We start from the raw sequence: 27,871 nt of genomic DNA, 5'->3' as shown, positions 1-27,871 counted from the left end.
GGTGATAATAAGGCGAGGAGGATAGATATTTTATCAACATTTTTGAATCATTTTCGGCAACTGTAATGAGTAAAGGCTTGTTTTCTCCTTCATCTTTTTATCCAAATTGTTCTATCCATAATGCACTTGATATCGCTCCCATTTTTCGTGTTTTAATAGGATACTTAAAGCTATTATATGTGAAGTATGGCATCATATAATATACTCTGTGCTATAACAAGGTGAACAGGTGCTGTTGCCTGAAAGCAGTCCATGTCGATACCGACTGCAATATCTCTGATCATGAGCAACTGGAGTCAGGCCGAGAGAGAATGATTAACGATGCCCCCTTTCAGTATCACAATTACCCAAAGCTGATGTCTGGCACCTGTCATTTACAGTATAGATCAAACTTAGGATTGCTGAGGGTAATCGCCTGGCTTGCTCTTGAATGTATCTGGCCTGACAGGATCGATGGAGGGAAAACACAGAGGTCTGTTATAGGGGACACTGTTTTATTGATTTACCACCACAAAGTACTTTGGCCGCCCTGAATAAAAATCTGTTGGCGAAGTCTAAAGAAGCTTGAGAAAAAAGAAGACAGTGATGGGTGGTGGGAGGTGTGTGTGTAGGGGGTGGTAATCTGCTTACTGACATTAAATGAGAATTTCAACTTGGGTGTTTAAGAAGAGGGGTGACTAAGTGAGGTTGTGTAAAGGTGACACATTCACGGTTAGAGGGAATGCTAGGTGAAGTTAATTAGAGTGCTGTGGCCTTTCGGTTATATTTCCACAAAGAGCAGCCCACAAGCACCATGGGCAGCTCAAAAGGAAGGTGAGAGACTCTAATGTTTGTGCTTAACTGGCGTGCTCTGATAATGTGAGGGTGATGATTCTAATGTGCTGAGAGCAATTCTTGCAGATGCAGCGAGCTGTGCTCTCATGCTTTATCTTTCCCCTCATATGCATCACACAAATAGAAACAGTATTTGAAGAAAAATCTGCAGTATAAGGTACATCACAACTCTCAGGTGGGGCAATGGCAACCATCTATCCTTGCCATGTGAGATGAGGGAAATCTGCAGATACGAAAAGACAATGTGTCCATACCAAACAGAAATATGACAGTCCATGGGCTCTTGAACAAAGACTCCAACTACAAACAAAAGCTGTCCTTCAACCACAGACCTGTTCTTGACAAAACACTGCATTGAATAGAATCCATTAATGTCAAAAATTAGGAACCAGAAACTGGAGTGTTGTCCAGACTGAGGTTTCTAACCATTAAACTCCAAGAGCATGAGGGAGTCAGAATCAAAAACATTGCTCCAAAAGAACTGTGAGTGGCGGAGTTGAAATGTTTCCCCTGAATGGCTCTAACTGGAGCGAGGGCCGCCAGGCAGTTCCAGTTGCAGGAATCCCTGTGCCTCTATTTGCTGCATGATTAGCTTCTAAGTATATCTTGACATCACTCAGCTCCACTCTGCTGTTTGCAACCGTTCTCCACGGTGACGGCGGAAATGACGGCGGGTTCTGACAGACCCAACTCTAACCCCATGCTGTCTGTGGCTGAACGCCAATGCACAGATTGTCCACATGACACCAGTGCAATGACACGCATACACAAACTCAAAGTATGATCCAATGCACTGCCCAAGGAGCCATTTTGAAAGCAATTCACCATTACCAGCCCCATAATACAATAAATATTTGCTCCCAAAAAACATCCCTCGTCAGAAGATTTATTTGTAGCTCCTCTGCCTGGCGTTGTAAAACAGCCATGGTCGATATTCTATAAACCAAATAATACTGTACAATAAACAGGCACATAAAAATACTGAGCAGTTATCAAGTTTTAAATCTGTCCTGCTAAATCAAGGCTCAGTCGCTCTGTTGCATGGTGGGGGTGGGGACCGCTTTGTATTCAGACAGCAGCGCCATTTGTAGCAGGGCAGAGGTAATGACTGTGTCCATACATGCAACCTCAGGCTGGGCTTTAGTAATCTCTCTTTACCAGAGCGTGGCACTGCCAACTCAGCCAAGGAGGCAGGCAGGGTGGGCGGGGGAAACCGACAGCTTTCCCTCCCTCTCTCTGTCACTCTCATCCTGCCCATCTGTGTCTCTCATTCTCACTCTAACTCTCCTTTTGTGAAGGCTGCGTTTCATCAGTGCACCCTCGCACAACCTGTGACTTTCAGTCTCGCTCCCTTGTCCTCCGCCCCTCTGTGTGTTTCAGCCCCGTCGGAGGGAGACAAGTGACTCTCATCTCCCTATGTGTCTCTCCCTCCCTGTCATCTGTCTGCACGCAGACACGCCCACACAGATGATCAGCAGACACTTCCTGCCCAGAGATGTCCTCGGCCTGCCAGTTTCCCCCCAAGCCGAGACAATCTGCCCTCAGTCATTGTGCCAATGCTAGCCAACTTTCTCCCTCAGTCCTTATAGTCTCTTTTCTCCCTATTTTTCAGTTCAACGCTCGCAGCCAAAAATGTGACACTCACATATGACTAATTTGCAATAGCAAATAGATCCGCAGAGGCTATGTTTTTGCACTTTGTATTGACAGTGTATCTGCAATGTCTTCACTGCCAATGCAAAATCATATCTGTTGAAGGTTCGTTGTCAGCTTTTTGTACTGATTTCTATATCAACTGACTTTTAAAGACACTGACTAAGATTCACATGTATTTGGAGTCGCGTTTCCAGCCACCAGATGGATTTAAGTTTAATATTCACTGTTCTACCAAGCAAAGAAAAAAATATTCACCTCTTTAGCTGCTAAGTGTTCCTCTATGTTCGCCAGCTAGTCATGTTTGTCTTCTGTCTGGTGTTGAGCATGAAGTGCACAGAGGGTTTTTACAGCTGTTTTAATGTTTTTTCAAAAGCTCTATGCTGATGAGGACAATGAAAAGGAGATTATTGTAGTAAGGAAAACCATAATGAGCTGAAAGATACTAAAACTAGAGACTCGTGTGATATTTCTCTGTGGATTCTTCACTGTCCCCGGCATCTTTCACAGACAATCATTTGGTCCCTTGTTAATATTAAAATATTGATTTTAAAAACTTAAAGATTAAGGAAATATAATGGCCATAGTTACATATTTACAGTTGTTACTGAGTTGAAACATCTGTTGGCTCGATTTAATACTTAATTAAAACCTTAATATTTGACAAAGGGTTTCAGTTAACTAAAATCAAGACGTCCAAATGGTGCACCTCAATGGAAGATCCTGTACGATCCGATCCAGTATAACCTCTAGCTGGTTTTTCAACACTTCTGATGCTGATGAAATTGATCAAAACCAAAAAATGAGTAACCACATTTTTTAACCACCACTATGTCTCTTTGAATTTACAAACAAAGGTTTATTACTGAAACTTTTTTTTAAATCACCAGTAGTTTAACAGTCATTAATAACTTTATAAAGACATTGCAACATTGCACATTTGAGTCACTTTAACAGGTTTTTATCAATGTAGAGTTTCATTTCTCTATTTATTAATGAAAATAAATGAGTTACAATTTAGAATTTCACATTAGTGACTAGGACACTATTATTAGTGGGCTAAATTTTTAGTTACACAGCTCAATAAATGTAGCATTATAGTGAGACACATTCAAGAAAAGTGTTTTTCATCAGTTTCCATCAAGTAATACTTGACTTGGTATACCACCTGTCCTCATTGAACAGCTCGTGCATCTAAGCTTCTTCAGATTTATCTTCCTTTCCCCCAATGACAGCATACATCCAAACATAGCTGGCTCTGTCTAACAAGCCATGAAAAAGAACAAGATTTCGTCTGCAGTCAGTTCCAGTTTCCAGTTTCAAAGTATCGTGCATTAAACGCTCAACCATCCACCCACAACTCCCTTCATAAGTCTACTATATGTAATACTTCATGGTTTGAAAAAGGATACTTATTAATTACTAGTAAGCCAAACAGCAGCTCAGTTTCCTCCACATTGTAGATGCCAAATAAAATCAAGTGTTTATAGTTTATGTGTTCTGTGGGAGATAGGTTACTTTGCTTTAATCCCTCCTCCACCAAGTTCCTGCTGTCTCCCTCCTCTCCTCACCAAAGCCAGCCTCATATCACTCTCTCTGCCATTTTCCAGGCAGTGATTCGACAAGGACTTTACTTGAACAGTGAAACCAGTCTGGATGTTTATTGTTCCTGCAGCTTTCTAGTTCAGAAATCACAAACACCACCCTTTCAGAGTTGCCCACACCGCTGAACTAGCCTTGGTGTTACATGACAGAAAGTTAGGCTTTTATAATCCTTTATCTAACATGACCTTCCACCGTCTCCTTCTTTCCGCCCACTTCTCTTTTTCCCAGTCGATTCCCGCACCCACCGTCTCTCCCGCTTTCTCCATGCCAGTCCCCAGGGCAGCTCCAGTGCTCTGCGCCGGGCCTGAGCTCTTGCATGGCTGCCCTGCCACAGTGTATTTTAAGACAACCAGCATGTTTCTCCATGGGTATAGAGGCTAGGTATGACTCACAAATCAGATATTTGACCAGGAGAGTCACACAGTAGAGTAAAGCCGAGGCGTGGGAGGAGAGTGTGGATAGCTCACAAAGGGAACCTGGCCGACCTCCATCTTTCCATCTGGTAAACAGACTGCTATTTCAACTCTATTGGTATATCAAAGAAATAATCGCTTCCTAAGACCAAATAGCTCTCAAAGACTCATCAGAGAAGAGTTGGTACTAAGGAGAGGCTGAACGTCTATGTAGTGCAGTGTAAAGGTTGGTATTGCTGATACAAACACATGTCACAAATGGAGCCGACTGACTTAAGGATCTTGCCTTTCAAGCTGTCATGACAGTCGAGCTCTTATGCCGTCACTTGCGAGAGTTATTTTGCACTGATACAGTATCTCTTCAAGTCTTTTTGTGAAGCTTCTTTTGACTTAGGCTTCACACAAAGCAAGGCCCTGCAGAGAACAATGGGGTTCAGCAGAACAGCCTTGATCATTGTAGCTGTGCTGTGTGCTCTCTTCAGGTGTGACAGAAGCTCAACTCACAATAAGAATAAAACATAGCCTGCAGGTTTATGACTAAGTGTTATCAAATGTATTCCTCTAAATCCACAGGATCTCACATTACAGTTAGCTGTATTGATTTTTCTCGACTGCAAAGTGCACTGGACACAGCTTTGTTTTCTCTGTTGTGTTCTTTATAGCCTGCATCATAACTTCATTTTCTTTCCTCTGGAAAAAGATGAAATATCAATAAAGCAATACTGGAATCTACATGCTATTACACCTTAGGTAAGAGAAAAACAACAATATTGTTTCATGAGAGACATCTGAATACAAATGCCCGTGTTTGTTTTGTGGGAATTGTTGGAGTGTGCAACATCTTTACAGCTCTGCTCTGCCTCATTGCTCTGTCCAGTCCTAATATGGCCCTGACATATTATTTACAAAGAGCAAGAATGCTCATGCGGGTATTTTTTTCCCACCTACACCTGGAGCACACTGAATCTGACACATTCATTGTCAGTCGTGCACCTGCAACACCCTGACCTGCATCCCAATGACTCCCTCTGTACTATTCTCTCCCTATATAGCTCTGTCTTCAGACTCGACAGAGCATCATCACCAGCCCCATTTCTCCCCTAATAGTGCAGACAATGTGGTTGAGCCTCCTCGATTTTATCGCTCCTGTCTGCTCCTCACATAGAATTCTTTAGTAGGACCCATGTAATTACGGACTGATCATAGCAGTGGAAAATATCACAGATATACTATTCCTTTTGTTACCGCGTCTGAGCCCCCACTTGATGCCGTGCACTTGAGACTTATGTACTGGTTTAAAACAAGAACAGAATATTTTAATAGGCAGTTATCTGCTTCCTTAGCATTGCCTGCAGTGCTGCCTTGAACCTCTCCCAGAGTTGAGATTATAGTATTTTATCAGCAACACCTGCATTCACAGCACACACCAAATCCACTGTCAGCCCTTTCAGAGACAATGCAAATGTGAACAAGAATGTGTGGATGACTTTCCTGCAAAAGTCTCACACACGTATTCAAATGGTTAAAATGGACATAATGCCCGCTGCTTTTTTTTCACAGATAATTCACGCAAAGTTGTTATTTTTGTGTTGCAGGAAATAGGCAGAATTAGCTGCTTAAGCTGCCACTCACAGCAAGGTTTTCACACACATCGACCAGAGCTTTACAAAACTGGCATAACAACAATCAACATTAAAATATGTAAAAAGGCAATAAAAATGCAAAGAAATGAAATGGAAAACAAATGTAAGAACAGAAAAAACATTCAAAATATACAAAAACCTCAAACATCCAAGTATGAAGTAAATATGAATAAAAGTGATCTAAAAGACAAGTTCGTTTTTAGTACAAGTCTTCAAAGTAGAGTATTTTACAGGCAACTATGGGACTATTGTGTTTAGCTGCACAGGAAGACCTTCCACCCGGGCTTTATATACAAATCTAACCTCCTTCACAGAGATTGGCAGACTCCATTTGGCCCTCACATTAACCATCTATCACATGAGGCACTTTATTGGTAGAACCTGTTGGTGGAAGTACACAGGCACTGCCTGGGAGGCTCAGCTCAGGTCAATAAAGTCCCTTCTCTCCAATAGCCTCTTGGTCCTGACGGCAAAAGCCAAGTAACCTTTTCCTCTTCTGTCTAGAGGACCTCAGGTTGAGTGTGACTTATGTGCAAATGAAAGTTATGCTGGGGGTCAGACCACAGCTATGAATGCTTTCACTGTGACTGGGATGTCAATAAAAGACCATCTTTAAATCTAGAATGCTTGCTTTTGAGCCATGCAAAAGACATGGCTCGCTGGATGGCAGTCTTTCTAAAGATCAGTCAGTATACCACTTTGTACTGAAAAAATATTGGATGGATTGCAATGAAATATTGTACAAATGTTTATGGATTCCAGAGGCTGAATCCTAATTATGGTGGTGATCCCAGTGAGTTTTCTTCTTGCACCAGGAGCAAATTGAGATTACCAATTTTAGGTTGAAACGTCTCAAAAGCTAACAAACGGATTGGTTAGTGCTAATTAGCACATGTTAGCATGCTAATCTGCCAAACAGAGACTATGAACATAGAAAGTACAGCCTACAGAGCCTGTAGCACAGCCTTGTTTTGGAGAGGGAGGGGCATTCAGTATGTTTCAATCTCTAACCTCAACACTAGATACCTCTAAATCCTACACACTGATCCTTTAAGTGCAGTACTACACAAAGATAATGTTACATTATAACGAAACCGGCAAACATACCTTATGGTCCTTCAACCTTAATAAGAAATGAGTTTTACTACTAATAATGTTGTAATTATGGTAGAGGAAGTATTGCTACAGTAACAGTTGAAATGATAGTCAACATTAAAATGTAATGTGCTCTTGAGCAGGAGGATATAAAGAAGGTCAGGCTCTGTAGAATTGAAAAGCCTTGGAGTGAAGCTCATTAAAGTCAATGTATGTCGGCAATCTTCCACCCTGCGGTAAACTCGGATGAGAAAGATCCGGTTTCCACTCGAGGCCTCGATGCCCATGGGCTCTCTGTTCTGCTCTGTGCTGCTGGTGTAGTGCATCACTGAGGCCAACTGACCTCTAAGTCCTGTCAGCTCCACACTGGCACCACTGCACAGCCACAACAATGGACAATTGTCCACTGAGTGAGCACAAGAAGTTCTTTCCAGAGCTGTACTGAATAACCTGCCAACTCTGGAAGAACTGGACACACTCTTTCAGACAGAGCTATTCTGTGTAAACAGACTCCCATTCAAACTCCGATCATGATTCATCAAAGCAAGTGTCTTGACTAATGGGCCGAGAAGATTTATGTGGAATGTGTTTTTGTCACACGCACATTTCACATAACTTCCACTCGCAGTGAGACAAAGTGTAAGAAGGCTGCACACTGACATGCAGTTCAGAGCCAGAATCAAAGATGCGCAACAGACGCCAGATCAGACAATTACCCAGAGACAAGTTAACCAGCCGGAACAGGAATGAGCCTGGTTGTATACAATGGAACTGTCACACATCACTACTGAAGGGTTATCTAAATTTTCAACAAGAGCACGAACATGCATCTTTCCAAAACAGCTCATGTGGATCTCAAGTCTGCTAATAACACAATCTGTCAAATGAGGTGAAACAACACAAACACAACACCGTCTGTATATATTTAGAAGATCTAAAAGCCAGACTTTTAAAACTTGTTGGCTCATTGATCAGTCAAAATACAAAATGTAGAAAATGTGCTGTTCATATGTGAGTTTTATAAAGAAGACATTGTATATACACATTTTGTCTTTTTAAGAACTTGTTTTAGACATTAATCCAAATTCCAATATAAAAATTCTATGAGGGTTCAGAGATGGAAAATTCCTCTATAGCAGTCTTATGGAAGCTAAACCCATGAATGCAGTACTGAAGAAAGAAAGGATTATGTGAACTGCATATGGCCTCAACATAAAACCCTAACATTATAGTGTGAGTCAGTACAGGAAAACCGATCAAAGCCTTTTGGTGGTAAACTTGGATGTTCCAGGTCACACATCTACAGCCAGCAGAGTGAGTGCATTTAAGTGCCTCGTGTATATTTATTTATTCATTCCTTTATTTTACGTTCATTAGAGCACATTTAAAATCCAAACCTCTGTGTGGATGATCTCCCCAAATAAAAAGGTGTGATGTGTTTCCAACTGTGCACAGGAACTGGAAAATTGCTTGAGCACTGAGAGCAGAGGATTACCGCCAGCCTGGAACGCGCACACGCACATGTTTTTGTCATTTAGGAGGACATTGCTTTGACGTGCATCAATTCCCTGGAGACGTACCCCACCTTAACCATAACCACATGTCTAACCTCAGCCCTTACCCCAACCTTAACCTAATCCCCACAGTGGCCCGAATCAAAAATAAATCTAATGGTTAACCTTGTGAGGAACCGCACATCCGTCCCCAGGGAAGACGCAATTCCCCATACTGTGATTAATTCAAGAAAACATATGTATACACACACACACACACACACACACACACACACACACACACACATGCACACATGCACAGACACACTCAAATATAGGTATTCAATTATTTTTGGGCGGATGAGGACATTTCACGTTTTTTAACATCCACCATCAGATTTATTGGTAAAGGGTTAATAATGAGTTTTGGGTTAGAATGACCAATTCTTTATTAAAATCAGGGAGACTTTAAAGGTCAGCATTATAGTCATAACTATTTAGATAAGATTAGGGAATGATTGTGGTCATGTAAAATGTCAAATTAAATTTTCAGCCATCCACACTAGCTTCCTTCCTTTGTAGATTTTATTATTCTATAATATAATAAAACTGCTTTCTTCCTTTGCTTTTGACGGAAAGAAACATACTTACTCCGGCTGATAGTCCCTCCGACATAAACAAATGGCTTTGTAGGACATCTTGTTAAATCTTTTGCTTTCTTAGGAGGACAGTCTCATTTTACTCTAACCTTATCTACTGGACACCAGACCATAACCAAATCTTGTTTCTGAAATTTACAAGTCAAACTCCAATTCCAAATTCCATTAATTTAATTGAATGAAGGAATTTTAATCCCAACAAATTCAAGTAATACAAGAACACACACACACACACACACAGGCTATAGTTGAGAAATTCTCAACCATCATAAAAAATTGGAACCGATCGGATGACTCTAACAATACAAAGTATTGTGCACTAGTAACCTTGACACAAAGCCTTCAAAAATATTGTATACATTATATAAATTGTGCCCACTGCAGAACTGCAGTGAGAATAATGTTTGACTGGATGACGCAACATACGCATAACTTTATTTCCTAAACGTCTGAGTAAATTTGGGGACAAATATCACATTTCATTGGCCTTCCACCTCCAGGTAGAGCGTGTGACAGCTCTATACATAATCCATTGATAAACAACCGCGTATTGATCCAACTAGCCTCATTAAGGGCAACATGTGAGTGCTTCAATACTGATTAGGCACTTAAAAAACACTATATTCTCTTGTCAATAGCTTCGGTCCAGTAGTCAATTGTAGTTTCAGCAACCATATTTGAAGGGAAAGCGCTCTGTTCATTTGCAAAACGTCAATGGTGATTGAGGTCTTCCCCCAAATCAATGTAGCTGTCAAATGCAGGCGTTTCAGAGAGCATTTGAAATCCCACAGGATTTGCATCTGAAAACAGTAATCCTGTCAACTGATTTTTTTTTTATGTATGCTCTGGCTGCACAGGCACAGAATACTTTTCAAGCTCAAAAGAACAGGGACACACAAACATGTTCAAACAGCACTCACACACCACTGCATAGCCAAAGACAGAGAGAGAAAGAGAGAACGAGAGAGAGAGAGAGAGAGAGAGAGAGAGAGAGAGAGAGAGGGGGGAGAAAACACTCACTAAACATTATCTCGAGGGAAATACAGACAAAATGAAATTGAAGCTAATGAAACTCCGAAGTTCCGCTCTTTCATTTTCAAATGCAAAATCAACAGGTATTTTAGCTTAACTACCCGAGGCCCATGCTGCACTCTAATAATTTAGTCCCCCCTATAAAGGTCCACACTGTGCTAGCAGATATAATGGTTATATATTACTGCCTGTTGTTTGAAAACGTTCTGATGCACCCTGAGGCCTGCTATAATAACACAGCTGAAGGACAAGGAATGAATCCCAATGACAGTTTATTATGTATACAGTGAGAGAGAGCACACCAGGGCCCGACATCTCTGAGATACAAACAGCAAACACACACACACATACACACACACACACACACACACCCAGTAAAACACACACACACACAGGCACACTCAAACACAGGTGTTCAATTATTTTTGGGCGGATGAGGACATTTTAGGTTTTTAAACATCCACCATCAGCGGCCAAAAGAAACGACATTTATTATTATTATGAGTACGCGGGGCGTAAAGTATACAATTTTGATTAATCCTTCATTTTATACTACTTCACAGTGTTTTGGGAGGAAATGCTGTACTTTTTACTCTTGTATTTATCGGACAGCCTTTACTCTATATAACCAGTTACTTAAATCTCACAAAACATTTCATCATCTTATTATGAATTATTTTTTGTGATAGATTAAACCCAGAGCAGATAATTTGCTTCACTTTAATAGTTAAATTAGTAAAATATTTAATTAATTATTTACACATGAATGCACCAGAATAATAATACAATCATATAATAATTAAAGTATTCATTTAATAATTGAATCAAGTCAGTTTATATGAATACGTTAGATATGTCAAGTACATTTTGTTGATAATACTTTCAAAATACTTTCAAATATTAAAAAGGAAGTCAAAAGCAGGTCCTACGTAACTAAAACGACCGTATCTGTATGCTTTGATATCACCAGAGGAAAGTGAGAAGACATTAACATTGTATCAGAAGGACCACTGTGTTTCCTCCACTCTAGCTGCTGTGTGGTGTATGTCTGTCTGGTTCTTGCAGCTCCTCAGTGGCTTGCCTACATTAGAGCCCTCACATGGGCATGCAGTCGAGGCAGAGCCTCATGCCACTAGCTCTGGAGACAGCAAGACAGCCATGTGAGCAGCAAACCGCCTGTCCCTTTTAAGTTTGAAGCAAGCTGCGCAAAATGTATTGTGTTCTAAGTTTACTGTTGCATTTTGCATAAATAACACTGTTACCCTAAACTACATGAAAATATGCGTGATGGAGACACTAGAAATGTGCCAAACTTGGGCATGATTGCAGTCAGTCTGTCAGCTGGTTGAGACACCACTGTGGTCCAGAATGTACTGTAATTTCACATGCTTGCATTGTCTAGGGATCTCCAGAGCTTTATCATCCAGTGCACCATGCTCCTGTTAAATTATCCTGAGAACAGAGCTGTAGTGAAGATCTAGACTAACACAATCTGAAAACTCCAAAGGAGAATGTAAGAATTTACCCAGTTCAGAACCTCAGAGCCATGCCTGTGGGTGGCAGACCTAAAATGCAATATGGGAGGACCGTGTGGGTCCACGATCCAACATTGGGGTTGGGTGCAATGCCTTTCAAGCAGTTAGAGAGGGCAGGCAGGCGCATGGTAACATGAACCCATTCAGCAGGTCCGTGGTTCTGAGTCCATCAGAGTCCATGATTTTCTAAGGCCAAAGGATGGCATGTCGCTTCCAGGTAAAGGAGAGAAGTATCTTAGGGTATTATCAATGAGCAGCAGCGTTAATGCTGTCGCTGTACCGAATTGTTGGGGTGAAGAAGGAGCTGAGCCAAAAAGGCAAAGGTCTCCAATGGCTGATTAGTGTACGTCCCCAGCCTCACCATAAACTCTGGGTAATGACTGAAATAATCCTGTAATCCTGTAAACAAGTGGTTGGAATAAGTTTTCTTCCCAGTTTGGTAGGCCTCACTCTCCAGCACAGGCTGACGAGTTCAGTCATCTAGAAAGAACTCCACCGCCTTGAGCGGAACCAGCTGACGTGGTTCAGGCACCTGATTATGATGCCCTGTGACCACCTGTCATTGGAGGTTTACCAGGCTGTGCGAACTGGAATGAGACCCCAAATCAGGAAAGAACTTGCTGGAGAGATTATGTCTCCCAGTTGGCCTTACAGAGGCTCGGGATACTCCGGGAGGAGCTGGAGGAAGTCGTGGGGAACAGGGTCGTCTGGTATTCTCTGCTTTACCGATTGCCATTGTGAACCCAGTTGGACTAAGCAGTGAATGAATGAATGAAAAGATGAATGAATAAAACATTTCAACAATTGCATGGATGGACTGCCATGACATTTTGTACAGACATTCTTGCTCCCCCGAGGTTGAATCCTAATAACTGTAACGATCACCTCACATTTCTTGCCCTCCGGCACCACCTTTACACAGTTTTAACTTTCAGTGAAATGTCTTGACAATTTCTCAAGATGGTTTGGCAATAAAATGGGTGTAGTCAGTCCCATCAAGATAATTTACTCTAACTTTGGCTTTCACTTTACTTTTCATATAATGCATACAATACGTCAAAATTTTTTATTTGTCCAATACTTTGTTACATGACGAAAAACATGCAGAACTAATGTTCCCATCAGCCTTAGCTGTATATTGCGTTTAGAGCTAATTCTCAAATGTTTGCATTAGATGGAAGGCAAAATAAACATTATACCTGCTTATGCCACTGTGCCTAACTATAGCCTCACAGAGCACTTACAATTTATAAATGGTTTATAATACACAATATAATTTAGTTGGAAGCAGAAAAAAAATGACATCTTGGATATTATTGAACAGTATTTGACAAGTGTAACATCTCCTATGTAGCCATATTCTATATTATTACAACTATGTCTTGCTGTATTGTCATTTATTATCTGTTTGTACATCAGCTCACTTATCAGTGCGCACGAAAGGTTGTTGATAAATATATTAATAAATACAGCTGCATACCTACATTTTACTGCTAGAAACGATTTATTAAAGGTTTATAAACTGCTTCTTGATGATAAATAGGAATATTTAGAGTCAAGTATTTCCCCTGTTCCCTCCCTTTTCCTTAAAGTGGGACATCTTTTATGTACTGAAGGAATTCTCCTTGACAAGTAAATCCATAGTATAAGTTTAAGTGCAATATAATTTTAAGGTGCCATGTGATTTCAGAGCTGGATGGGAGAAGTGTTGAGGAAGTGATAAAATAGAGAGCGAGAACAAAACACGGAACTCAGGCCTGAGAGGAACCACAACATATGTCTTTTTGAAGCAGCAGACACTCTCTCACAGGCAGTACTAAAAGCAGCCTTTTAACAAATTCACTTAACTCATTTACCAGGATTTGAGGAACTGTGAGGCAAGTGCCTGGTGAAAACCAATCATATTTAAAAGACAAATTTCTCATTGATCTCTACAGACATTTCATGCTTCTATGAGGCTTCTAAAGCGAAAACAGTCTTAGATGTTATTTAGTCACACAGCACATAAGTCTACATTGGCTGAGTGACTTTGTAATTCACGCCCCGTCCTGAACGTTGCATGGATCACAGATCACGGCGTTGAAACAAACTATAATGAGCCCTGTGATAATGCCTTTCAGCCCACACTGGATCGTTTTCTGCTGAAGCAACAAGGAACATTTTTTCCTTTTGGAGAGATGAGTGAGAGGCCGACCAGCAGCCAGCAGAGACCTCCTCGTGCTTCTCCACTCATCCCCGTAAGAGGATCGGACGTAATGGGGTTTCCTCTTCCATGGCTCCTTCTGCTCAACAGATAAACTGCCGAAAACTTCCAACCAACTCTAAGAGTGCTATTCTAGTCACATTTTACAGTCATCCCAACAATAAGTTTTGACAGAACACGGGTGTGACCTCGATGTGAGCGGGGCTTAGCTTTTAAGCAGGGGCACTCTTCCTCCCACAAAAGCAGAGAGAACCGTGTGGGAGAGTCAAGCTTCTGTAATTGTCAAGCAAAATTCCAAACTCATGTATAAATCAGGGTTGGCACCTCATTAAAGATACCGAATTAACATGTACCAGTTATAAATGGACCACAACACCCTAAACCAGCTCTGATATGTCTGAAAACCAATGAAGAATGGAATAAGAATGTACTAACTATGTTTTCATTGGGAAACATTTATTCAAATAACAAGCTATTATATAACTGAATAATAAAGTGCACGATCCCCCCAGGCCTATGGGAGTAGCCGGGACCTTAATATCAGGCGTGCATAGCATTTTCAAATTCTCCCCCTGCAGGCTGCTGACCTAATGACCTCATGTCAACAGTAATGACAACTTGTCTAACACAGGGCTATTTTGTTAATTTTATTAACATTGCATCAGTTGCTCACGCTACAGAGTGTGAATATACAGTATACTGCACCTGGTCCACTCACCCCCTCAAAACATTGTTTCCTCCAAAAACAAAAGGATGGAAATTTTGGTAAAAAAAAAAAAAGAGCCCGTTAGGTGACATTTCTCTGTCTCTAACTATTGCTTTTATGCTGGTCTTAATCCATGTCTTCTCAAACAACCCGACATGTTTTTCTTGACTATGGTTCATTCTTGGAAAACTCTTCTTTTGTAATCACTGCAATCTAAGTGCAAAAATCCCATTTCAACACTACATCTATGCACATTATCGCTTTAGAAGATCCTCGGTTGGTGCTCAAACTGCTGCCCTTTTGTCCAAACAGATCATTTCAGGTGAATACATTCACCTGGATCCCACATCATCCCCCAGCATTTCACAAACAAAGGTGAGATGCATTTGCTTCTCACATTTATTTCGCCTTGGTCATTTCTTTCAGAGTTCAATCTGTTTGACCTCTGGCCTGGGAAAAGAAACGATTCACCAATCTACAGCCAATTTCACAAAGCAGGTGGGATTGACCTTTCTTTAAGTAAGTATTGATTGTTTATCCTTGTTTGTATAACTGTATGTTTATAGAACAGGGCGATAAAAGGATGTTCGTACTGTGCGGTTGGCCTTGAGTGCAAGAGTACACAGGAAAAGAAAAGACAACAGTATAAAGACGCTGATAAAAAAAAAAAAAGTGTATAATTCTCAACTTGTGGAATAGCCTGTTTGTTATGCAACACCCGCAGTTTATGTTTTTAACCCTGCCCACGATGTTTCCTGTCCCACATGCATTTTGCCCCCGCGTGGGAGTAAATTTTACCTTGCCAATTCTGGTTTGAACTGGCCATAAGTCAGCATCTGATTAAATGGCTGGAATGAAAAACAGCAAGGCTCTCAGTCCCAAGGACCAGACATGAGAGTCAGTGAACTATAGATAATGTATTCAGTATAAAACAAAGTACATGTCCATTTCAAATTCCACAATCCTCTCTGCTTATGCCTATTTTGTTATCATTTATGTACATTTTTCTAGAAGCAGTGTAACATTTATTATAACATATACTGTTGTTTTTTTTAACTTGCTGTATTAAAAAGATGTACTTCATACTTTAGTTCTGTATGTAGTTTTGTCGATATTGGCCATTTCAATTTTTTTTGTTATGCTATTTGAGTGGGGCAGGATGCCAAAATTTTGATCATGAATATGATAACTTGCACTCTGCTACAGAATCTGCATAATTGCATTAGTGTAAGTGATTCGTCATCACCCCTTTACAGTCTGCCAGGCAGTTTCTGTTAAACTAGAAGGGGTGTTATTAGACCATGGCAAAATTATGATTTTAAAATAAATTACTTAAACTTGTTAGCCACTCTGAGAGTCAGCCCTTTTTTGGAGAGTTCTTAGTTTAGTGCTGGGTCAAAACTAAATGCTCATTTGTGTTCTGCATGAAAACAATAAGACCAATTAATAATTAGAAACCGGCACACTGCTATCCCGTTTGCACTTCTTTTTAGTCTACGCAGACATGGCGACATTTTGACTGCTAAGAATCTCCCTCAGGTACCCAGGTATTGTACTTTTAATATAATGTGTTCACATAAGCACAAACTTAGTGAGTGAATAATTATGCCTTTTGTCCTCACATGTATTTAATCAGTGACTACATTCACAGATGATGTGTCATCGCAGCTCATCTATAAATACAAGCATGTTCACACCTTGACTTTAACCCAAAGATGACCATGTGTGGTTGAAATATTGCCATATTCACATTAATTAAAGAATAACTATGTGAATATTTTTCATCTGGTGTGAGGATTGCCATTACCTGCTATGCAAAGATGCATTTTTTTTTTTTTAATGTTTGTGTACCTCCTGCATTCAAGTAAATAATGAAATGGTACAGTTCTTTTTAGCATTTTAGGTGCAAGAGTGAAGCCAAACTTAAGGCGCACAGAATTATTTGTCTCATATTCTAACATTATTTTATTATCTTTTCCTGTTGTGAATACTTCACGACTCCAAAGAAGGTAGGTAGGTAGGTAGGTATATACTTTATTAATCCCCGAGGGGAAATTTTTTCGCCACAGCAGCATACATACAGAAGCAATAATAGAAACAATAGAATAAAATAATAGAATAGAATAATATAATAGAAACTCAATAAAAAGGATGGATATCTTTGGGTTGGTTTGATGGCTTATTAATGACATCCATATCCAGTCAAGTCGTCAGTTTCCATCCACAAAGTAAATCCTACTGAATTCTCAAAAGGGAACACTTGGAAATATCCAACCTGTCTTTCTCTGTTCTTCTATGTTAAAGGTTATGCTGCTCCATTTTTAGCATAGCTGTCTTTCTTCTTACATTAAATAGTCACGTTTTTGCTCTACTAGAAATGGAAGTCTTCTAATAACAGCACATGTGCAATAACAAGACTCAATACATTGCCCCTCTTAAAAATATCCGTATGATAATAAATCCAACTGTATTGTTTATTAAGTATGAGTTCACTTAGAAGCTGGACCTTAGCTTGGAGACAAGAGTCAAGCTAAGAAATGATTTCCTTTTTTGTCCATGTTTCAGTTACTTGTTATAAAGTTAAAAATGTACCAAGTTGGGTTTCTGTGTCACAGTCTGAATAAAAGCCAATTAGCAAGTGATGGAGAGAAAATAGAAGAGCTCGAACCACTGGTGTGGATCATTAAATATCCGCAAGACAGTTGTTGTTGTTGTTTTCATTCCTTCAGCAGGGGTAATAGGACTATTTATGTGCATGCTCATGTGTGTGTGCATCTGTCTGTTTAGAAAAACAGGCAAGAATTGACCTCTTCCATTTGGTGTCACTTTCAGAGCATACCACACACACACATGTACACACACGTCATATTCCTTTGGTGTCCATCTTTACCACTGTCAGCTGAATAGATCACACTCCAAGGCTTCAATCTCCATCAAATCAGTCACAGTGATGATTCTGTGAAAAAAAGAGAGATAAAAAGCCGACTGGAGCCTGTCAGGGCTATAAGAGCAGAGGATGTCGATGCCTCACTTAGACAGCTCGTCTGAAGGGGCTGCTTCCCCAGACAGGAGGACAAGACGGAGTTCACCTGCATTCAATACAAAGTTTTGCCTCTGCCTTTGAGAAAGGAGATGTGACAGAGAATAGGAGGCTCCACTCCCCGATGTAAATGTCATCTGAATAAAAATCAATTTCATGATTCATTCAAGAGGCCGAAACTTACAAATGGACAAAGTTGGCTGTGTCTCCCTCTTCCTCCTGCTCCTGAGCAGACAGTAAGGGTGGGGGTATTTTTCAAAAGGTGCGTGGCGTCATAGATCCTGACAACAATTCAAAAGTTTGGCTGATTGATTTTTTTTTTTCTCTCCTGTGGCATTGTTGCTTCTTATTTTCAACACAGCATGAAAGGCACTGAAATAAAAACATCTTAGCAGCAAATTGGCCTCACCATGGCAACAGTATTGATCAACTCTCTTGGGCCCTCAGAAAAATCTATCCCTCATGTCAATTTCTCAGCATTAACAGTTCAACAGCTACTCATGTCCTGAATAGACAGGCACGATATTTAGAATCTGGCAATAAAATCAGCAATCATTATTTAGCATCCCTGATGATTCATTTATCACAGGTGTGAGACTTAAAATGACCTGATGGTATTCACTGAAAGGAATGTGGGAAATAGGCCAGGAGGACAGCTCAGGGAGAGGTCACTGTCCGCTGGCTTGAAATGTAAAGACTCAAAGACTTAAATATAATTCAAATTGACTAAGAGTATGCATTGAACACGTTGTACAGAGCGCATTTGATGTCTGTTCTTTTTGATTTAAGGAAAAAAAAGCCTGATTTGCTTTTTCTTATGTGAACATCTGAACAGGTGTTCTCTCAGGCTTTCAATGCTTTCGACTGGAATCAGTTGATAGCTGATGGACTGCAGTTGAAAAATAAAAACCTCAGAAACTTGTAAGTGCTGCCACATACCAATCAAGTGCTGTGAGACTAATGAGGGTAAATGGGCTGGCAGCTCTCACTTCTGGTTTGTATTGATTGTACAGTGTCACGAGGCCTCAGATTTAATTTAGCATCCTTATTATCAATAATATCATCACCACTGGTACCACTGAAAACATAAGTGTGTTGAGGGGCGAATACGTTCATAGGAAAACTAAATTTATCCTCTCTCAGGTGTGCAGATTTGAGTGTGGTGATTAAATCTACCTTTATGGTAACACTTTGAGGAAATGAGCAGAAGCAGCAAGTAATGGATGGGACCTGCATAACAACTGCTGTCAATCCACAGATTCCTTGAACTCAATTACAACGCCTGTGCTTCAGCACCACATCGCACATGAACTACGCTCTGATAGCTTGACAGTTACAGACAATGCTGCTATAAACCTGGTGTGAAGAGAAAAGAGAAAAGAGAATTGGAGACTAATCTCCACTCTCTTAAACCCTCTAAATTTCACAAATGCACACATGTTAAAATTACATAGCTTGCATGAAGAAGAGGAAGTCTTATGACCCTCGCATTCTGCAACAAAATAATAAGTGTAGTGAGGATGCTTCAAAGCTTAGCTGGATGGTTTTACCAACCTGAAATAATAAAAAATTGTATATGTTAACTCAGCCTACAATCTGTGGATAGGAACCAAAGCCAGGCTAAAGGTTGCGGTGGGGACCATCAGGCTAAGTGTCTACCCAATGGAACCACAGAAACCCCAGAGGATGACTGCTGTAGAATAGATAAATAAATAAACAAGAGTGGTGTGTGTGTGTGTGTGTGTGTGTGTGTGTGTGTGTGTGTGTGTGTGTGTGTGAGAAAAAATAAAAGGAATAAGATGCAAAGGGGGGGGGGGGGGGTCGGGGGAATGGAGCTAAAAGCTTGTTAAGCACTTTGATGGTCTTACAGTAGCAGTTAAACAGCTTCTTACAGCTGGGCTCATGGTTTGTCTAATTGAACTGAAACAAAACACTAAATGACAAGACTGTGAGTTACAATCTGCAACCACAAATCATCAGCACCAACACTGCAGCGCTGATGATCCTCCCCAGCTTCAACACCGCTGTCCTCACACACATATATATACACAGCAAAAAAAAACAAAAAAAACTGTACAAAATTCTGCACATTGGAAAAGCATCCACATGGTATTTCAAGTAATTAGCTATTTTGCTATGGAGATGTGTTCTAAATAATTAATCTGCTGTATTGGTGCCCTGCTGCGTTTCCTATTCCACTGCAGCACCAGCAGTGGGCCAACTCTATCAATTGACTCTCAGCCAACAGGAATAGAGATGTGTTCCCATAAACTCAAGCTAAGTCATTTGGAAATTAGTGGAGCAAATTCTTTTAATTTACTTGCAGCCATCAAGCTCAATTAGGCTGCAAAGAGTTTGAAACAAGCTAATTTTGAAGAGGGGCCCCCTGTAGATAAAAGCATGCCAACTCAACCATAAATCAAGGCTTTCAGGTTCAAAACAATTCATAAAAACGCCGGCAGTCTCACCATACAAGGGGCTCATATAATCATGTGCAATCACATGAAACAGGCCTGTTATTCTCAGGAGAGGGTTGTTGAGTTTGGGTGTGATTGTGTCAGGCTGTCAGTGCCCACTCATCCAGACTCCGGAGTGAGACTGGAACAGACGGGAGCAGTTCTTTCAGCACCACCGGGGACAAGCAACAGCACACTCAGCTGTCTCATCCGCACAGTGTAGTGGATTGGAAAACCACCCAAACTCACTCACCTCCCTTTTATGTTCATGGTTTAAGATGGAGACAAGTCTCAGGGAGCATTACTCATACACCAAATCTAATACTGTCATCGGAAAATAGCAGTCTTATTCATAACGGGTTGTCTTTTTGTTTTATCACATCACAAACACTTTGTGGTTGTTTACCACTTTTGCATTCCTTTTCGTGCGCTTCCCGTTATCGGGTGGGTAGCAACGAGGAGGCGCATCACTTTCACTCTTCCCGTAAGCCCATTATTACCAGCAGCTTGTACATACCCGATCTACAACAGTGAAAAATATCTAAAGCCCACAAAACTAGTGCAGACGCTCAAAAGACTTGCCTGAAAGAGGCGTAGGATGTTGGCAACCATGATCGATACCGAACTCGCCGAGGCTCCGATGACTCCCACCACTTTTTCAGGCTTGACAAATACCGGCGGCTCCCCATTGGTGCACCTCACGTCGGAGGTGTCCTTCGTGATCAGGGCTTGCACGAAAGTTAACGACTGCTCCAGCGCGTATGTATCCCTCGAACAAGTGTCCAGCACCCGAGCACCTAAGGTGACGTTGGGTAAGAGTTGCTCGTCCTGGTTAATTTGGTCCAAAGCGTACATCATGGCCTCAAGCCGCTGGATGCCGTTCTCCTTTTTGAGGTCCCCACACGCCGTACCGTCGATCCCTCTGGTGTGCACCGGGAAGAGTCCACCGAGGGTCAGGTCCCCCTCAGTCCGTATTGAATGGGGAGCGTAAGTCTCCTGAGGCAGCGCGAAATCTACTACAGTCCTCATGAGCCAAAAAAACCTCCATACAGAGCCGAGCTTCACGCAGACACCGGGACGAGCCATGATCAACTTTTAGGAAGGATGGTGCCTGCTATCCGCCGATGGTAAAACCAGAAAGGCTGAGAAGTTTGTTAAAACGGACCCATTGTTGTCAGCAGGGAGGAGATTCAACAAGCTGGGCTGAAGAACCAAGACGCAGCAGAAGGCTCAGGCAAACTGCGCCCATCGTTTTGCAGACAGGAGTGAGCGATGCAGCTTGTTGAATAGTGAAGCCCCTCACGGTAATTCAGCTCCCTCGGAAAGGGAGGCTACATCCATTAGTCCGAGAATATCAGTAAAAGAAGACGAACACTCGCCGCAGATGAGCTGCCCTAATTTTGTCCATTTATGCTGAATCCAAAGAGAGAACGGGAACAATGAAGTCGTGGCCAAGAACTGACATATCTGAACACCCTAAAGCCGTAATTCGACCAAGTAAAAGGCAGGCAATTTCAGGAATTATTGCGCTAAATCAAACCTTGAACGTTAGGACCGGCAGAAGTGGGTGACATCCTTCTTGCTCCGACCAACTCCGCGGGAGCGCAGGGATGGTTGTGGTGTATGTCTCCCAAGGGTGCATATCATCTCCACAGTCTCCAAAGAAAGAGAGAACGAAAGGAAAGACGCGATTAGTGTGAGCACCAAATGTTGCGTTCACTAAGCAGGGGTCTAAGAAAACCCAGCTAATTAAATCCCCGGCTCTTTCTCCGTCTCCGCAACCGGTCGCATTTATACAAAATGAATGAGTCACAGCGAGGGATTCACTGTGTGCGCCGAGTTTTCAGCCCCCTTTCCATGCGAGACGTCATTCAGCTGGCACGAAAAAAGAAGAAGATTAGCATCACTTCATGGCAAGGTTTTCAGGAAGTTATAGAGCTCAGTGTCTTCAGACATGAGAGAAGGTAAACAAGACGAACAAATGCACTTCCCGACTTGAATATTAAGACAATTGTTCGTGTGAGTGCCTCAGCAAGCTGCATCTCAGCATTATAATCGGTCTCTCTCTACTTCCCCTCCCTCCTTTATCCCCCTCAAACACGCACACACGCACACACAAAAAAGTCGAAGTGTTTTTGTTTTTTTCCCCTCTTTTGATGTTGACTGTGGCAGGTATGAAACGGAGATCTGTGGCATTATGAAAACACAGAAGAGCTGCAGATATGAAGGGGTTTCACCCGCCGACTGGAAAGCGCCTTTCCTGAAATAGTTTTGGATTCATTACTGATGCACCTTTAAAACGGAGGAGGAGGGGGAAGGGAGAACAGACACGTTTGGAGGGGTCCAGGCTGGTCTCCCAGGCAACCCTTCTTCACAAGACACTCCTGATTCATCCTGTGCATCCCTCCTTTCCCTCCCCCTCCACACACACACGCACGCACACACACACACACACACACACACACACACACACACACACACACACACACACACACACACACACACATCATGCTGGCACACAGACTAGCACGCAGACTAGTGAGAATTAACCACACCTTTAGGAGCAAGGAGCCCTCACATCTAACAAAACACTATCATCACCAAACTAAATTGCACAGATGGTACTTTTACAAACAGACAGATTATGATAATTTGAGCTCTGCATGCATTAGCCAGGGACTTACTTGGCAATTTCAGACATTAATTAAAAAAGGTAGTTTCTCGTATTTAATTTTTTTTTTTATAATAATTCTTGTTATAACAATATGCTCTACTAATTTGTGCATGTTTAACATGTTACAGTGTGAAAAAAGAGAAGACTAATATGATATGCATAAGCATTAATAATCAATAATCATGCATAAACCTTCATTTTTAAGTAACCACTGACCAGATATTCAGCAACAGCATCGACAGGGCTGCTGTTGTTGCAGCACTGTGGGATGCAGCTGAACAGGAAACAGGAAGTGGATTATAGAATAAGTCAGTTAAATTGCTTGATCATGTAGTAATAAGCAGCCTGTGAGAGTTGCTTTATCATGAAACGATTATGAGGCACAGAATCCCATTTTATGACCATGTTCATTCCATTAGTTTCTGTTCAATTAAAAGATTAGAAAAGGCGATGAAGCTCTAATTGAAACTTGTCCTATTGACATTACAGGCTTGGATGGACAATTTTCTAATTAATTAACTTGAATAGAGATTAATTCAAGCCTAATCCTGCTACGTAGTGTATTTATCTCCATTAGCCACACAGAGTGCTAACATCTTTCAAAAGGCAAACTGGCATGTCCAACCCAAAGCATGATAATGTGGTTTTGGATGCACATACTGGGGCCGAAATTCATGAGATGCACTAAAAATACATTGAAGGAAACTGTGTGGGAACTGCTGGGAAGGGACTGCTGAGGAGAGAAATAAGGGATGTGAAAAGGGAGGGAGGCAGATGGCCACCTCCACTGTGTGCACAGAGACAGGCAGGCCAGAAAAAAAATGCAGCAGCAACAGCCCCTACAAATGACACCCTGAGAGACTGGTGTCGCAACGCACAACACTAATTCCACTGCTCGGACTCTGCGGAGAGAGCCATACTCCCACTTATACTGTCAACGGAAAGGTTACTTTTGAAAAATGGGGCCCTCACCGTGATTTAATTCACTGACTAACCCCAGGAAGAGGGGCCTTTTCCCCCGGGAGGCTGTGTGATTTAGACTGAGATTACACTTCAGTTTGGATCTTCTCTCATTCTCCTTCCTCACTTCTACACAGACAGTCACATGTGCGCACACACACTCGAATAAATTCCATTTCAATTTCATCATGGGATGAAGTAGGAATGAACAAGCAAGGAGGAGTGAGAATTTATCATGCGAGAGGTTTATGTTCAATATACCGACTGACCAAACAACCAAATACAGCCATAGTTTTCATATGCCAGGGGTGCGCAACATTTCAATGCACCTCACTAGACATATTACGCTCCGAGTCAAACCTTTTGTTTCAAGCACTCAATAGCATGTCTGCTCGATGCGGTCTTCTTCAAGTCAATTACAGGGCTGGCACTGGGTGCTCCTCGAAAGAACGACAAATCAAACAACAATAAAAAGTCAACCTTCAGGACAGGAGGCAATAAGGTTTCCTTTTGGGCTGACACCGGGCACAATGGGGTCTGTCCATCAAATTAATTAACCTGGAAACCGGTTTAATTCCCAGACTCAAATGAAAGGGTGGCCGTAACCACAGTAAAGGAATAAGTCCAGAGCAGGAGGTAATTGCATGTCGAGTTGATTTGTTCGAAAGCACGCAGGCCACCAGCTTGTTTGGAGTCATGCATATTCTGTGTGGGGTGAGGTGTTAATGTTAGATCAATGTAGGGGCAATGTTAGATTAGCTACATGAAGGTCACTGTGCTGCCAGGACCCCATGTCTCATTTTGTGCCATCTGCTTTGGAATAATAAAATCAGGCTATCTTAGCTTTTCTTTATCACTGTAAGCAGAGTCAGTCGCTGTGAGGAGCAAAAAAAAAACGTTTTGTAATTCCACAGGCACCCTGTATGAGAAGACAAATTCTTACCTCTTCTGCTGTTTATGCCAAAGACAAAGCAGGTGCACTGCAGCTAGGGCGTAAGACTCTCCACACTCTCAATTACGATTGTAATCCATCTGTCATACCTTCTTCCTTCTAATTATGTCTCTGTAAAGCTGCTGCTGAGAGCTCAGTACCCATTCACACTCTGAAATGTGAAAGATAGACAGATAATGCACAAGTGACCGCTGGAATACATAACTGCAGTGGGTAGCTTGGTAACAAGAGGTTTTTCTCCCCGGGCTATCTTTGACACTCACTGGTTTTATGACACACAGGCTTCTTACAATGTAGGTTATAAAGAGATGAAACCTTTGAGACGAGCAAAAAAGTTAAAGTAGGAAAAAGGAAAATCAAAAGAATATGTATATTTAGCCATAGCGGCTGATTTTTTTTTTTTTCTTTCTTCAAGATGTGACATGTACCTGCTCCTGATTGGGAGCCAGGGTGGTAGTGACAATGATTAGAGGTATTATATGTGACAGTAATGGACCCAACGGTGCTGATCTCCCACCCACAAAGTTCTGGAATTTTCCAGAGACCCTATTAGTGGGTGACTGGGTCTTTGTTTTGATGGCTAACTTCATGGTCCAGTGGACACACATGATAAGTGGGTGCAGCTGTGTTAGTTAGCCTGAAAGACTTTAGCCACAAATTTGATTGTGATAGCAAATGTCTCTCGCCTTGTGTCTGTTAATTAGCTGACCTTTTGAGCAGCTCTGGACCTTTTTTTAAAAAAAAAAAAAAAAATCCCTAATGTCTTCATGGTATATTGCAATGGAGGAGATTTTATCCACAGTCTTAGTGAATGACTCATTATTTTTCCTTTTTTTCGGTTTGAGGGAGGTGTTATGACATGCATGTGTGAGGATAGAAGATAGGAGGATGGATATAGATGACCAGACCATGGCTCATAAGAAAAAATATATATAAATTTTTTTGTATGAGCTTGAATAAATAATCTATGTTTTTATTGTAAATGGCTATTAATATTTCACAACAATACATATATATATATATACATATATATATGTGTATATATATATGTCACATTCTTGGTAGTTACCAAGAAATAAGTGAGGAATACATACTAAATGATCATTTAAAAATATCAGTAATAACTCTGAATCAAGGACTATGTATACATTACAACATATTTTGTTAAAGGACTTGTAGTTACTAAGAGTTACAGAAGATGAAGATATAAATACCACTGTTTTGTCTGTCAGTTATTATAAGGTTACTTTATAATGACCAACAGTCAGTTAGCTTACCTAAAGACTGGAAACAGGTGGAAACTGCTAACGTAGCTCAGCCCAAACTTAACAAAATCAACCAGCTCCTCTCAGATAGAAGAATAAACAATTATATCTCATTCGTCAATAAAATTCAATTTAATTTTATCTATATGGCACCAAACTATAACATCTCTCTCAGGGCAGTTTACAAGTTACGGTCAAGAACTCGCAATACTATAAAAAGAAACTCAATAATTTCCCCTTGTGCAAGTCCTTGGTGACAGGGGGAGGAAAAACTCCCTTTTAATAGGAAGAAACCTCTGACAATGGACCAGCCGGGTTGAGAGACGAGTGGAGAGAGAAAAGGTGAATACTGAGAAACAATAAACAAACACTGGGCAGGCTGGTGGGGTCAGTAACCGCAGATCAGAGTCATACAGCTCCAGAGCCAGAAATATCTACAGAAAGGCACAGACCAGGGAGAGAGAGGTCAGTGAGGAAAGACACCACTGCGGGAGAGAGAAGACTCAAAAATAATGACATGGAATAGTGGCATATAAATGCATGGAGAGAGTAAGTGAGGAGAGGAGAGGCAGCATAACTAAGGGATGGTTCAGTGTCACTTGAGCCAGCCATAACTAGGCCTGTAAGCTTTATCAAAACGGAAAGTTTTAAGCCTAATCTTAAAAGTAGAGAGGGTGTCTGCCTCCCAAACTCAAACTAGGAGCTGGTTCCACAGAAGACGCCTGAAAGCTGAAGGCTCTGCCTCCCATTCTACTCCTGGAAACTCTATAGGATCCACAAGTAAGCCTGCATTCTGGCAGCAAAGCACTGTAATGGAATAATAGTGTATTGTCTTTAAGATAAGATAGAGCTGGTCTCTTCTTGAGGGAGTCAATGAAGAGAGAAATATGGTCTCTATTGCTAGTTCCTGTCAGTACTCTCACTGCAGCATTTTCGATCAATTGTTGGCTTTTCTGAATTATTAGGCTATCCTGATATAAAGAATTACAATAGTTCAGACTAAGGGTAACAAATGCATGGACTACAAAAGCTTAAATGACAAGCTGTACTTTTACAGAAGGTTATGGTTATTTCTTGGCTGGGCACGGTCACTTCCTGGAGTCTCGTCAATACTGTGAAGTAGCCAGGCAACCAGGATGATTAAAAAAAATCTTTTAGCTTGGTGTCACAGTAACACACCACCTTGATGTCAGGTTTAGTGCACAGCAGTAGTTTCTTGGACACCGGAGGTTTTTAAAGACAGCAGCTCTGAAAATAAGGATGTACCTGAGGTTACTGACGATAATGACTTTGTATTTATGACATTTATGAATATATTTACTCAAAGCAGAAAAAGAGAGATGAGGCTAGCTCTGAAACAGACAAGGGTCAAGATACCATCGAAGTAGCAGTTCCAAGAGAATTTTGGACTAATGAGCAGTGTTCATATACATATTAGTTATGCTAACTGTCTCAAACCTGCAGATATAAACATGCAAATTGTTCTTGTGGCCAATTTCCAACCTGGGAAGCCAGAACATTTCGCAAGTCACACACTCAGGAAAACCTTGGTAGTCAGCTTTTGTGGCCATGGCTGGGGGAAAAAATGTCAAGCGATGTCACAACTTCTACAGGCTGATGGATACTCTGAAAGTCTTTCATTGTTTTTTTTTC

The 27,871-nt window shown here is 41.2% G+C and overlaps 1 protein-coding gene across 1 annotated transcript in view; it reads right to left on the bottom strand.

Annotated features, from left to right (window-relative positions):
- Nucleotides 1–22,396, bottom strand: part of LOC138193523 (metabotropic glutamate receptor 7-like) — a 66,369-nt gene extending 43,973 nt beyond the window's left edge. Inside the window, exon 1 of the mRNA XM_069141648.1 lies at nucleotides 20,950–22,396. Coding sequence (XP_068997749.1) covers nucleotides 20,950–21,453 — 504 coding nt within the window. The 5' untranslated portion in view covers nucleotides 21,454–22,396. The remainder of the gene's footprint in view (nucleotides 1–20,949) is intronic.
- Nucleotides 22,397–27,871: the final 5,475 nt, after the last annotated feature.

Source organism: Embiotoca jacksoni, unplaced genomic scaffold (genome assembly GCF_022577435.1).
Source record: "Embiotoca jacksoni isolate LCO1_2020_lvr unplaced genomic scaffold, fEmbJac1.0.p SCAF_9, whole genome shotgun sequence".
NCBI lineage: Eukaryota > Metazoa > Chordata > Actinopteri > Embiotocidae > Embiotoca > Embiotoca jacksoni.
The sequence above is the reverse complement of the archived record's forward strand: the minus strand, read 5'-3'. Positions and strand labels throughout refer to the sequence as shown.